The sequence below is a fragment of the Rousettus aegyptiacus genome, unplaced genomic scaffold (assembly GCF_014176215.1).
Source record: "Rousettus aegyptiacus isolate mRouAeg1 unplaced genomic scaffold, mRouAeg1.p scaffold_m13_p_5, whole genome shotgun sequence".
Taxonomy (NCBI): Eukaryota; Metazoa; Chordata; class Mammalia; order Chiroptera; family Pteropodidae; genus Rousettus; species Rousettus aegyptiacus.
In genome coordinates, this window is record NW_023416308.1 from 14,000,326 (window position 1) to 14,014,514 (window position 14,189).

General features: G+C 35.3%; 1 protein-coding gene across 3 annotated transcripts in view; it reads right to left on the minus strand.

The window, feature by feature from the left end:
- Window positions 1–14,189, minus strand: part of SPECC1L (sperm antigen with calponin homology and coiled-coil domains 1 like) — a 118,969-nt gene that overhangs the window by 76,768 nt on the left and 28,012 nt on the right. For all 3 annotated transcript variants that reach the window (XM_016126126.2, XM_016126127.2, XM_016126128.2), the window contains exons 2-3: window positions 13,437–13,626; window positions 3,578–3,731 (exon numbers count right to left, since the gene is read on the minus strand). In XM_016126126.2, the coding sequence (XP_015981612.1) occupies window positions 3,578–3,731; window positions 13,437–13,589 (307 nt within the window). In that variant the 5' untranslated portion in view covers window positions 13,590–13,626. The remainder of the gene's footprint in view (window positions 1–3,577; window positions 3,732–13,436; window positions 13,627–14,189) is intronic.

The window sequence follows — 14,189 nt, forward strand, 5'->3', positions numbered from 1 at the left end:
CAAGCCAGATGAAGATGACTTGAGGATTAGCCAGTCAGGTGGCAAACTAATTGCAGAAACAGATGGCAATGGAAGATGATAGATAAGCAAAAAGGGAAAGGCAGCCTCCAGACAAACCAAAAATCTAAGGTACCTACAATAAACACAAAAAATATGGTCAAAATAAATGCAAACATTTTCATACCAGACTGCCACATGAATAATAACTAACATGTACTTAGCACTTACTACACATACACACGTGTGTGCACATTACCATTTCACATACATTAATCTGAGTTTCATCAAAACACTAAGATAGGTGCTACATTATCTTGTTTTACAGATGAAGAAACTCACAGAGATGTGAACGATTTGCCAACATCCCATAGATACTAAATAGATATGCCAACATTCAAACCCAGATAATCTGGCTCTAGAGCTTGCGACTTAACTAGTATGCTATACTGTCTCTCTAAATGTTAGAAAACGATGATGCATTAATGCCAAATAATGACACATTAATCAAATACGCTGTGCAAATCACACTATTACTTAACTGCTAAAATTTTAAATCTGTGAAAACAATTAACATGATTCGCTGTTTAATATGAAAAGACTAGGAATATGTTTAAATACTCACAAACAATTAAGCAATAATGAGAACATTTTTTACTTTGAAAAATAAGATCTAGAACTAATTAATGAGTATTATTAAAGAACCAACTGGTTCTTTATGTGGCAGGAACCATGCTGCAAGGTAACAGGAAGCAAAAAGTCTACATGATGTAGGAAGACAGTCACTAATTTTGTCAGGTCTCAGGTGTAAAGGATGGGAGGGAATACTGCCTGGCCACAAGACAGATGAAGATGAGGAGGCAGACGTGAGCATGGCACATAGAAAGAAAAAGTAAGGCCACACAATAAACAGCAGCAGCAGGAGAAGGTTTCTATAGAGCCCTGGAATGTCGGAGAGAATTCAGTGAGTCACAGAGGTCAATAAATGTTCTTGAGCAGGAAAGAAACGTAGGAGCATTTTTATGGAAATTAATCTAAAGGATGCTAAGTAGAACATGTGAGGAAGAAGGAAGAGCAGTGAAGGAAGAATATGTGCAGGGAAAATAAAGGAAGTCCTACATTCAGAGAGTAAGACCTAGATCTCTGTAAGAAAAAAGGGATAATAAATCTGCAACAGATTTCAAAGGCAGTAGTAACAGGATTGGGAGAAACAACTGCAAATAGAGGTCAAAGAGGAAAAAAATGGTATAACGTTTTCTCACAATATTAACTCTCATTTCCATTTCTATAACTTGTATCACCATCCTTCTTATCTAAACCAAAAATTGTGCTAAGAGAAGTTCAGTCCATATATGAGAAAAAAGGAAGAAGACAGTAATGAGGGAAGAGAATGATAATGCCCCAAAAGAAAGAGAGATGTAAAGAAACAAGAAGAAAGGAAGACACTAAATGTAAGAAAGAAAAGCTCCCCTTCTGAAATTATTGTGACAAGATCTGAGGTACAGATAAGTGAACTGGTCTTAGAAAAGTCATCAGGAATAAGTAAAGATAGAGCAGATGAATGAAAGAATTAAAGATGTGTCACGAGCTGAATTATACCTCCCGAATTCATATGTTGAAGCCATACCCCCAGTACCTCAGAATGTGGCTACATTTGAAGAGAGTGAAAAACTTAGGTAATTAAGTTAACACAAGGTTGGTAGGGTGGGCACTAACCCAATATGACTATGTCCCTATAAGAAGAGGAGATTAAGACACTGCCACTGAAAGATAACTATGTGAGTATACAAGAAGGCAGCCATCTGCAAGCCAAGGAGAGAGGCCTTAGAAGAAACCAAACCTGCTAACACCTTGATCTCAGACTTCCAGCCTGTAGAATATGAAACTAAAATTCTGTTGTTTAATCCACCCAGTCTATGGCATTTTGTTATGGTAGCCCTAGCAAATTAATACTGATCCAGGGATGTGATAACTGAATTCAGCTTTGTGAGGGTATGTGGCACTGGTCAGCAGGGAACCATGTACAAACACTTGGATCTCTCCCAGCAAATTCTAAGGGCTGGAAATAGGAAGAGATACAGATGGTATTAGCATATTTAATTTCCTTCTAACAACACAATAGAGTATTTCATTTCCTTCTTACCACACAAGCTGAAGCATTATATGTGGTGATGACTTCAGGCTTTAGAGTAAAAGTTCTTGCTCTACTACCAGCTTTGTGGCCTGGTACAAAACGGGCACCTAATATTTACTGGGCAAATAAATTCACTGCCTTGGGCAAAATACTTGAGCTTTCTAAGCATAACTTTCTTTCTCATTTCTAAAATGAGAATAACAACAACCTCTATCTCATAGAGCTATAGTGAGGATAAAATGGAATAACGCCTAACAAAGTAAAGATTTACAGAACTTTCCTCCTGATAAACCACACTGCTATTAACAGTAACAGGGGGGCACTATCTGGGAAGGAAGGAAGAATCGCAGGTTAAAGTGAGAGAGAAAACAGTAGGTAAATCTGGGCTAGGAAAAAGTTTAATACACACAGGAGGGGATAACAGCCTAAATGATAATAAAAGAAGGCCAGACATAATTTTTGCCAATTTGCTTTCATAAGCTTTATTACAAACACATAATCTTATGTTTTTTAGAAGTCTTAACATCTTTTTCTATAAGTGTAAAAGTAAAATATGACAGCATTACTCTTGGACTATAGGATGAGTTAATAAATGGACTCCATTGAATCTAAAAACCAACTGCTGCTAACAAAAGAAAAAGAATGGTAGAACTGGAATGAATGAATCCAGGCACTGATTATCAAAAGCCAGCAACATCATGAAAAGAGACAACTAGAAACGATGTGCCTACTGAAAATGGACAACTATCACCTATGAAGGAGTCTTAAGGAAAAAAAGGAATGTGAGTAAGTCCCATCAAAACTCTAGATCCAATGACATTTACAAGTAAACAGAGAGAACAAAAGAACACACAGTCAAGGACATCATGGGGATGTGACAGAAATTTACATCATGGAAAATGCTACAGGCCAAACGACTAGTTTCAACAAAAATTCAATTGTAAGCGGGGGGTGGGGGAGGGGGCAATTCCACGCATTAAAAAAAACTTAAAAGACACATCTCCAATTATTATGTATGGATTTTAAGTGAATCTTGATTCAAATAGACAGTAAAATATATACATAACATTTATGAGATATTTATAAATTTAAATACTTATTGAATAAATTTATAATTTAAGGAATGATTATTTTAAGGACATAACAAAATTGTGACTATGTATTTTTCAAAATCCTTATCTTTTAAAAATAATAAAATATATACGGGTGAAATTATGACACCTGGAATTTACTTTAAAATAATAAACAGGGGAAAGTGGATTAAGACTGAAGTTAAGACTGGCCAGCAGTTCATAAGGGTGATGAGTACATGAGGTTGAAATACCAGTCTACTTTTGTAAATGGTTTGAAATTTTCTATAATTAGATGAAATCCCTTAAATACCACTGCACTCTGCCTATTCAAACAAAAAGGCAGTTTAACTCTTAGACTGAACACCACCCATACCTGTGTTTATCTTGGATTTGTTCTCCACGGTGGTCATGGCAGGAGCAGATGCCGAAGATGCTGCAGAAGGGCAGGTGCTTTTCTTTCCTTTAACACCATTAGTGACTGACACCCCTCCAGCCATTCCAGCTAAAAGGTCATCACTGCTCTTGGTCTAGAAGCAATAGAAAATCAAAATAAAATGACTAGATGAAACAGGATTAAATAAGATTTTGAGACAAAACAAAGTTCTTGATTTTTATACTGAGTTCAAGAGCTCTACAAAGACTCTGACGATTACCAAGGGGTGAATTATACTGTGCTACAGAAATAGAACTTAACTGGTTTCTAAACAATCACACACTTCTTTTTAAAATATAGAAATCATATATGTAATCAAAAATTTTACGGAAACCTGATGTGTGCCCACTTGTGCCAGACTGAGTGATGGGAAAAAGTGAAGACGTCCTCCTTGTTACTCTTTCGTCTAGGACATGACTTATAAACAGAATCATTTAAGTGATACCACTTAAATGGTATAAACTATCTCAGGAAAGTTCTATAATGTCACAGGAACTATCATCTTGCAATTTCTAAAGAGAAATATCATTGGGAATCAGAAATAATCTCCATTGCTCTGAAATAATTCAATTATGGAGCCAATATCTTAAAGAAATTATTCTGAAATGTTTTCTTACTTTATCTAATTTTTTAGTAGACTAATTTAAGCCAAAACTGAAAGCAGAGTGTTTTTAAGGCCTAGGTAATATATAAATAAAAATTAGATAGTTTATGGTTAGAGTGAGGATTGGTCAGCCTAAATGATCATACTACTTGATAAAGGCCATCTGTAAATTTTATTTATATTTTATAAAGACAAAAATATATGAGCTTTTTTGAAAGAAAATAAGTACTCTGAAAAAATGTTTTTACATCTAGAAATCAGAGGGAACACAGGAGCATTATAGATCTGGGGCAGAATTGGGGAGACTACTGTTTAATAAAAGAACAAAAACGTTTTCTACCATTAAGGTGAAGCGCAAGTTAGCCAACTGACTTTTACTGTATTCTATCTGGAGTCATGCTCACCCTTAGATAACCGTAATTCATTTCTGCAAATTAAAATGGTTCAAAAATAACTAATTTATAGTCTCTTCCTGTTCCAAATGTCGGTGACCCCATCTGGATTAGATTCTTTCTCATCGTTCAATTATAAAAATGATTATATAGTAGTAGTACCATTAGGTAGGTCAATCTGTCTTTCCTAAAAAGACGCAGAAACAGGATTGTTTTAGATGAATTAAAAAGAAATAAGCTTTGGTAATTTGGGTTGTCATAGTATGAAAAATCTAGGTTATATAATGAGGAAGGGTGATACTGCATTAATCACTAAGGATTGCTCATATTCTTTAAGACAAGTTTCTGTTAATGAAAATGATCATTAACTATAATACTGAAAAACTGTAAATCAAGTTACATCTCTTCTTGTCAATTTGTCCATCATCTGTTAATCAGAAAATAAACTCACCATACTCATATTTTAAAATTATCTTTTATATTCGGTTAATAAACATTAAAATTATCTTTGAACTAAGCTTTCTTCCTCCAAAGTTAAATATTCTTTCCCTTTATGATAACTATATCTGAAAACCACCCTACAAAGTCATGTGAAAAGTGGCTTGTCACACTTCTCTGGTTACAATCTGTCTTTGGCAAGTTAAACATACATCAGAGTACCAAATCAAAAACTCTGATTATAATTATATTATGGCAGTTATAATATCTACCATAGGATAGTACCAGCACATGAACAAACTAGTTGAATAGAACATAATCCAGAAAGAAATTACATATATAGACATTTGATTTATGGCTAAAGAAGCAATACAGAAAAAAATACATTCTTCACTAAATGGTGCTAGATTAACTGTATATTTAAAAAAAAATTAATGAGCCTTATTTCACCCCATATCAAAAATTCCAAGGTTGTATGACTATGATTCAAAATGCTCAATCATAAAACAGAATTGATTAATATGACTAGATAAAAATTAAAATCTTAAAAACAAATTTAAACATAGCATGGCTAAAAAAATAAGTAAAGTTTAAAAAAGAGAGAGAGAGAAACTGGAGAGTATAGTTGCAATAGCTCACAGATGAAGGGCTAATATCCCAAATACACAAAGAACTCTTAAAAACCAAGAAGAAAAAGACCAGAAAAGTGAGCAAAATGATCATATACAGTCAATTCACACACACACCTACAAAAAAGGTGATCTAACAAAAGGAGAAAGGCAAATTAAACAACTTTAAGATACTACTTCTCACCTATCAGACAGACAAAAATGAAAAAGTGTAACATTCCTTTGAGAAGAATGTGGGGAAACAGGGAATCATAAGTGGCTAGTAAGAATACAACTTGATATAACAAAGCTTTATGAAAGGAATCTGGCAATATCTAGCAAATATACATATGTAGTTACCATTTGTCTAGCAATCCCACTTCTAGGAATTTAACCTGAAGACACACTTCCAATAATACAAAAATACATATGCATAAGATTATTCACTGAAGCATTGTTTCTGGTTGCAAAATATTGGAAACACTTTAAATGGCTATGTACACAAAAGAAGATAAACTAGTCTGTCCATAAAATGAAGTATTATGCCGCTATATAAAAAGAATGAGAAAGACTGTTATAAATTCATATGGGGAGACTTCTAGAATACATTAAATGAAAAAAAAAAAAAACAAAGTACAACAAAGTATATCTACTTATGTCAACTTTTATGTAAAAAAAGGGGAAATAAGAAATATACATATCTAATCATTTATGCAAAAAGAAACACAGGAACAATACACAGGAAACAAATTAGACTATTTATCTCGAGGGGTGGGTGGAGACAGTAAGAAGCAATGAGGGAGTAAAGGGACACTCCTCTAAACACATCTTCTCACATAGTTTTGACATGTAGAACCATGACAGTGTTTCACAGGCTCAAAGTAAATTAATTAAATAAACAAGGGTAGGGGAAACCCTAAAATGAAACACAAGTGGAGCAAATGGACCCAACCACATTTCAAAGGAATAACATAACCACATTGGGGGGAGAGAATCCAAATATTTTTTGCAGCACAGTACTGACCATAAATCCTCAAATTCTCAAGCTAAAGACAAAAAAAAAAAAGGTAAATACTGAACTCCAGCTAGATTTGTTTTTTTGCAGTGGTATGGGTCAACGACTCTCTATTTTCTGTATATTTTAGGATTGAGAAAATAAATAAATATATTATGGATAATGAAAGCCAGATTTCTCACTGTGGGAGAAAGGGATTACAATTATGGAAAGTGGAAAAACTACTATGAACTTTGTATGCTGACTGGAATGGGAAGTATCGGTAAACTTACAGATTTTAAAATATATGAAGAAAAGCATACAGAATTGATACTGATACGTATGTATGTGTGTACATTTTCTATGTGTGAGTGTGTGTATGCGTGTTTCCTATCTGTCCACTGAGAGGGCTTAGAAACAACATACTCAAAAGTAATGAGCGTACCTAGCTTCCAGATGGTTTAAGTGCCATCCTCCACTAAAAGGAACAAGACCTCCTTGAAGCAAAAAGGCTGATTCTAAAGCTGAGGCTGGAAAAGTAGAAAATTTATTGTGCTAGAAATTAAGGAATTGCTCAAATAATAATAGGAACATGTCAAAAGGACACCAAAGCCAGCTTGAAGGTGTTCCCACTGGCTAAATCAAGGACAATCTGAGCCTCAAAATAAATAATACTAATACTTATAGCATAAAGAATCCATGTATCCATAGTAATATAAATATATAAACTGGAAAAAGTAAAAATTATTTCATATCATGCAATGTCAGCTAATGAAAGTAGAAGGGGTGATGGAATTAGACAATTATCATTTGGCAAAAATTATAGTAATAATTGATTCTGAAAGAAATTATTTAAAAACTTCAAAAAACTAGGGTGAAAGTTTGATGAGAAAAAAGTTATTTACAAAGTCTCAAAGTACCTCTGACAAAATACTTACTACAAAAAAATATATAGTAACCTGATAGTAGAGGAACCCAGCAGATAACACCTTAACCAAATTAAGTTAACATCACTAGGAATAGAAAAGAATGACACCATGTGCCTCCAGAAATGTTCGACCAAAGACACACAGCTTCTGTGGGACTCCTGCCAGAAATACAGAACCCCAACCTAATCACAAGGAAACACCGACAAACTCAATTTTGGAAGGCGGTCTACCAAATAAACTGCCCTACGCTCTTTAGTAATATCAAGGTCATAAAGACAAAAACTGAAGAACTATTTCAAATTTAAGGGGAATGAAAATCATAACTACTAAATCCAATTCACTGCCCTAGACTAAATCCTAGACCAGAATAAAATTTTTATTTATTTTTTTGCTAAAATGGACATTAGCACAATTGGTGAAATTTAGTTAAAGTCTATAGATTAGATACTAGCATTATATCAATGTTAATTTCCAGATTTTATAATTGTACTATGATTATAACAGGGAATGTCCTTGTTTTTTGGCAAATGCGTACTGAAATATCCATCAGTAAAGGAGCATTCATTATGTCTACAATTTACACTTAAACAGTTCAAGAAAAAATTCACATCTATGTATGTACTTAAGTATACAGGGAAAATGACTCTCCATAATAAAAGGTTAACATGCAGAGGATCTTAGTAAAGAGTATCCTGGAATTGTATCAGTGCCGCAACTTTTTAAAAAGTTAATTCCCAATAGAGGATCTAAATGTAAAATGTAAAATAATGCTCTTGGAAAAAACTGTATAGGAGACTATCTTCTTGACCTTGGAATGAGTAAAGATTTTGTAAACAAAACACATCAACACAAACTAACCATTAAAACAAAGGTCAATAAATTGGACTACATTAAATTAAGAACATCTATTCATCCAAAGACACCATTAAAGAAGTAGAAAAAGCAAGCACGGAGTGGGAGAATGTATATGCGACACACATAAGTGAACAGAGGTTCACATCTAGAATTAGTAAAGAACTACATCAGCACAAAAAAAGGCACTGCACCACCTCATAACCATTAGGATGGCTACTATCAAAAAAAAAAAAAAAAAGGCACTGGCAAGGTTGTGAAAAAATTGGAACCCTTGTGCACTGTTGGTAGGAATGTAAAATAGTACAGCTGCTATGGAAAATAGTATGGTGGTTCTTCAAAAAATGAAAAATAGAATTACCACATGACCCAACGATCCCACTTCTGGGTACATTCCTAGAAAAAAGGAACTGAAAGCAGGGTATCTGAGATATTTGTACACCCATGTTCATGTCCATTATTCACAATAGACAACAGGTGGAAGTAACCCAAATGTCCACTGTTGAAAGAATGGACAAGCAAAATATGGTGTATATATAGTCAATGGAAAAAGGAAATACTGATGCCAAGTGAAATAAGCCAGTCACAAAAAGACAAATTTTATATGATCCTATTCATGAGAGGTACTTAGAATAGACAGAGAGACAGACAGTAGAATGGTGATTGCCAGGGACTGGGGGAGGGAGGAATGAAGAGTTGTTGTTTAATATATACAGTTTGGGAAGATGAAAAGGTTCTAGAGATGGATGGTGGTGATAGTTGCTCAACAATGTGAATGTGCCTAATGTCACTAAACTATACACGTAACAATGGTTAAGATGGTAAATGTTATGTGTATTTAACCACACACACACAAAGTTGAAAAAATATATACTACAGTAGAAAAATGAGCAACTAATCTGAACAAGCACGTCACAAAATAGGATACTGAAATGTCCACTAAATACATAAAAAGGTGTGAAAAAGTGCTTAATCTCACTGATAACACCAAGGCAAATTAAACTCACTTCAGAATCTCTCTACACACACCTGAATGGTTAAAATGAAAAGAAACCTAAGTGCAGGTGAGAATGCAGAACAACCAGGAGAGTTCTGGTAACCACTTTGAAAAATGATTTGGCCCTAAATCTATCAAAGCTGAACACTATGCACACCATGACTCATTAATTTCACTTCTACTTACAGAGCCAACAGAAATGGGTACACATGCATACTAAAAGATATGTATAAGAATGTTCAAAACATTATTTTTAATAGACACAAAACTGAAAGTCTAGATGGCTATCAACAGAATAGATGAATAACTTGTAGTGTAGTCCTCTCATGGATTGGCAATCAACAATGATGAAGACGCCACTGCTGCTACAGGTAGCAATAAGGATGAGTATCATGACCAGAACACTGAGTTAAGGAAATCAGACACATGTAAAAAGGACATAGCAGACAATTTACATCTACACAAAGATCAAAAACCAGCAAAATTTATCTGGTGCTAGAAGTTAGGATGGTAGTTACTTCTGAAGAGAATGGGAAGGGCAGTGATTGACAGGGGGACATAGCAAGGGTAGGGAGCCACTGAGGTGCAGGTTTGCTGTTTCTTAGGGTGGTGGCTGCAAGATATGTTTACTTGGTGATGATTTTCTAAATAAGCTCAACACAGAGGCTTTGTGAACTTTTCTAGATATATGCTATACTTGAACTAAACAGTAAAGACAAAACAAAAACAACTCCGCATTTTCCAGCTTGCCTTTTACATGAAGCTACTTGCAGGCTCTGAAACTTTTCCCCATTTCTTCTAATATTTATTACACCATTCTATAAAATACATGTGCATCCAACACAAAAATATCCTCCATCAGCAACAGTCCAAAAAACGAAAATGATGAAGAAACAAGACTTTCAACCATGTTTCAATAACAGACGCAAAACGCAAATCATTCGGTAAAAACATTCTTGATACAAATAATGAAATACTACAACCAAAGTATACATGTTTCTCAAGGTACAGTCCAAGTTTTATAGTCTGCATCTTCATCTCAAAATTTAAGATTAGTTTTAAATTTTACCTTTCGAGTTTCAGAGATGGATTACTCAATCATACTGTCAACTCACTTTTACACTAAAAAGGTATCACAAATAATTGTCAAGAGTCAATTACTTGGATAGATTTTAAATAACTGGATTCAAAAAATAATAAATCAATTTTTACATAGATTCTAACTAAAGTAAGCTTATTAATTACCATTTGGAATTTTCAATTTTGAGAAAGAGTATTCTCAGTACAAGGAAAAGTATATTACTTCTACCAGGATGAACATGAACACCTGAGTGTGTGAAACCTAAAAAGTGTAGACACACAGGAAACCAACTCTACGTGGAAAATAATCTTTTCTACTGGCTCTGACAAAGAATAATTAAACACACAAAGTCCCCAAGTTAGATGTCACAGCTACTGACAAGAGTGGAAACAATTTCCCCAAAACACGATGTGAACAATAGTAGTGCTTCACTTTATATTTGCAAAAGCTCCAATCAGCAGTGAGATGCTCTGGATCAAAGGGTTCTCTCCCATACCTCTAAACTGTATCTAGCCTCAAACAATACTTGAAATGAGAGAGGTAAAGAAAGGCACATCCCAGTACCCTGCCACTATAAGAAAATGTCATGAGAACACTGCACAGTGACATATATATGTGAGTGTCTGCATGAGAAGATGAGTATGTGTGCATGGTGTCTAAACCATGATATTAAAAGCCAAATGCTTCATTCATCTGGTTAATTGTCAATGCTCTATCACAGTTGTAGGAATTCAAGTTATGAGGAGGTATCTATATGCTAAAGAAGCACAGTGAACAGGAAAACTGAGAAAAATAATACTTAAGTTTGTGGGATCTCCAAGTCTTTTTAATTTTCTCAATTTTTCTGTTCATTTTCAACATTTCCTTCTTCTGTGTCTTCTAATCTCAATTTCTATTCAAGACTTTTTTCTCCTCTCTTAAAAGCAATTGCTCCAGTTGGTAAAGTGTTCCCAAATAGCTTCAAGTCTTCTATGACCCTCCCCACTACACACACACACACACACACACACACACACACACACACCCACACGTATGCATAAAGACAGAGAGACAAAGAGAGAGAGAAACAGACAGACAGACAGCCACAGACTTAAACCAGCCAACATAGCAGAACCAGCAGTCTATGGATGGCTGGCATGTGCTGACACATAGTAGGTATACGGTTTTGATTTACAATGAAAACGTACTCACTGTTCAAGACCAAACTTCTAGCGGCTCTGGATCCAAGCCTCAGAAGATTTGACACGCCTGCTCAGTGCACACTCTATTGTAAACTTTCAAAGACACTGCCTGCCACTGATAAGGAGGCAAAAGAAGGAAGGCAATAGTACAAATCCAAGGCCAATGTTTCAACCTGTTCTTCCAGTCACGTAAATAACAGGTCACACAAGCATTCCACTCCAAGACAGCCCCAGAAACTGAATAACCAGTTAGGTCAGAAAATGCCAGCTATCTTATTCAAAAGAGTGTCAGCACTGCCACCAAAGAAATTATTCATGGTGTTTATTCAGGCTAACGGAAGTAGGGCAAAGGTCTACTTCTGATACCATCCTTTAGGCCACAGGATGACACCAGGAACTCATCAGGGCAGCAACAAAGAGAAAATTTAGGGGCATCTCCAAACCCATGGAGTACTTTAAGGTTTAGTTTTGACAACCCTGGAACAGAAAAACCAGCATTTCCTGCTAGATCTTTCAACATATATAAGGAAGTCCCTCACCAGCTGTGCCTGTGAGGTATTTCTTAAAATAATTAAGCCAATGATCTTTCAGTGCCCTGCCTGGACAAAAGGCTTTCGAATGGATCATGTTTCACAGAGTGCTTGGTTTTTCCCTATCAGACTAGCAAAATCACTCTCTAGGTTTTCTCCATAAAGTCAAAGTTTTTACCCAAAACACCATACACCTAAAACAAATAAGCAAAGAACAAAAAAATGAATTCTGGACTGAGAAAGGCTGGAAGAAGACTGTGTGAATCTCTGTGCAATGACATCAAAGACTAGACCAGCACAAAAATGGACAGGGCAACATTGTCCCTTGGATGGTACAAACCAACAAAGACACTGAGAACACTCATGGGAAGGATGTTAATATAAAGAGTCGGTCCTGGGCTGTAGAAAAGTTTCTAGAGCTAACCAATATAAATGCGATTATCTGTCATTTTCTAAGTAAACGCACCTGCTGTGTGCCAGGCCTTTCATTTCATCCAGACCACAGTCCTATGAGTCCTGGTCTCCCTGCTCCCCAATCCCATGCAAATGAATCACTAACCTATACTAACAAGAACTAAGCCAGCCTATAAAGGAGAGTAAAGAAAATTAGTTATGCTTGCATTAAATTAGTATTACCCAATTTTAACTGGAACTAACACTGGATTAGTTGTCAGAAAAAGAGTAACTACAATGCGTAAAGGGGAGGGATGGGAACAAAAACCCCTGTGTAGAGGTTTCAGAAATGTTATTGCTGGTCATCCTTTCAGACCTAGCATAAACTTTCCAGGCTAGAAACAGTATTTTCCTACTTGAAACTGCTTACACTGCTTTCCTGCTCTCCCAAGGCATCGGGCTTTTTCATGTGTATTTCAGTTATTCGTGTATGTGAATCACCTCCATCCATTACTCCACAAAATCCTTGAAGGCAGACTCTACCTCCAGCTCACAACAGCACAGAGCCTTGCATGAAGCACATGCTCAATGATTTGTTTCACAAATAAGCCTATTTGGTTTCATTCATACAGACCATATACTCCAACTGTCCACCAGACTATGAACTCTCTTCAAAGATTATGTGTTCCCAACACCAGTAGAGGACGAACCCTAAATTATGCTTATTTAATAAATCAAACATATTAAAATTCTCACGTCCTAAAAATTCATCACATATTCAAACATTGCCACATTAATACCTTTGACAATGAAGCTGCTGTTCCAGATTTTACAAGTTTGCCTCCTGTAGATGCTGAAGAACTGTTGTCGGGTTTAGTTTTTTCTACTGTTTGCGTTTTGCTTATCCCAGACACTTTAGGCACTGAGCCAACACTTCTGCTTGCTTTCTTCATTCTGGGCTGCCTCTTCGTGATGCATTTACAAGCAAATCTGTGGGGAAAAATGGTAAACTGAGAACAAAACTGGAAGAAAGCTCTTTAGAAATCTGTTTTTGAAGACTTTTACCACGTGATAAAAAATGTTTGAAAGCTACAGAAAAGCTGAAAAATCCTTAGACTTGTTAATCCATCCTATTTTCAAGCCTATCTTCTTGAATATTACTCATGTGAAATTATTTTGTGCATTCTGGTTCAGTCAGTAAAAAGAATATCCTAGATCACTAATGGAACAAGCTAAATATAACAGTGTACATTATCTTTAGCATTTAATGACGCAATAATCATCCTTGCACTTGAGAATTAGCCATTTTGCAGGTACACTGGGGTATTCATACTTTCCGAATTATTCAGCATAATCCTAATTACAAATATTTATTGTACTATTCCCAAACAAGCAAGGTATACCCCCAAAACTCCAACATTCAGGAACCAAATATATTTCCCAGTGTATCTTTTTTCTTTTTAAAGAGGCAGTATCAAAATTCTTATCAGGACATTAGTCATAAGTTTTGGTTCAGAAAATAAAGTCATTCTATACACCTGTAAGGAATATGA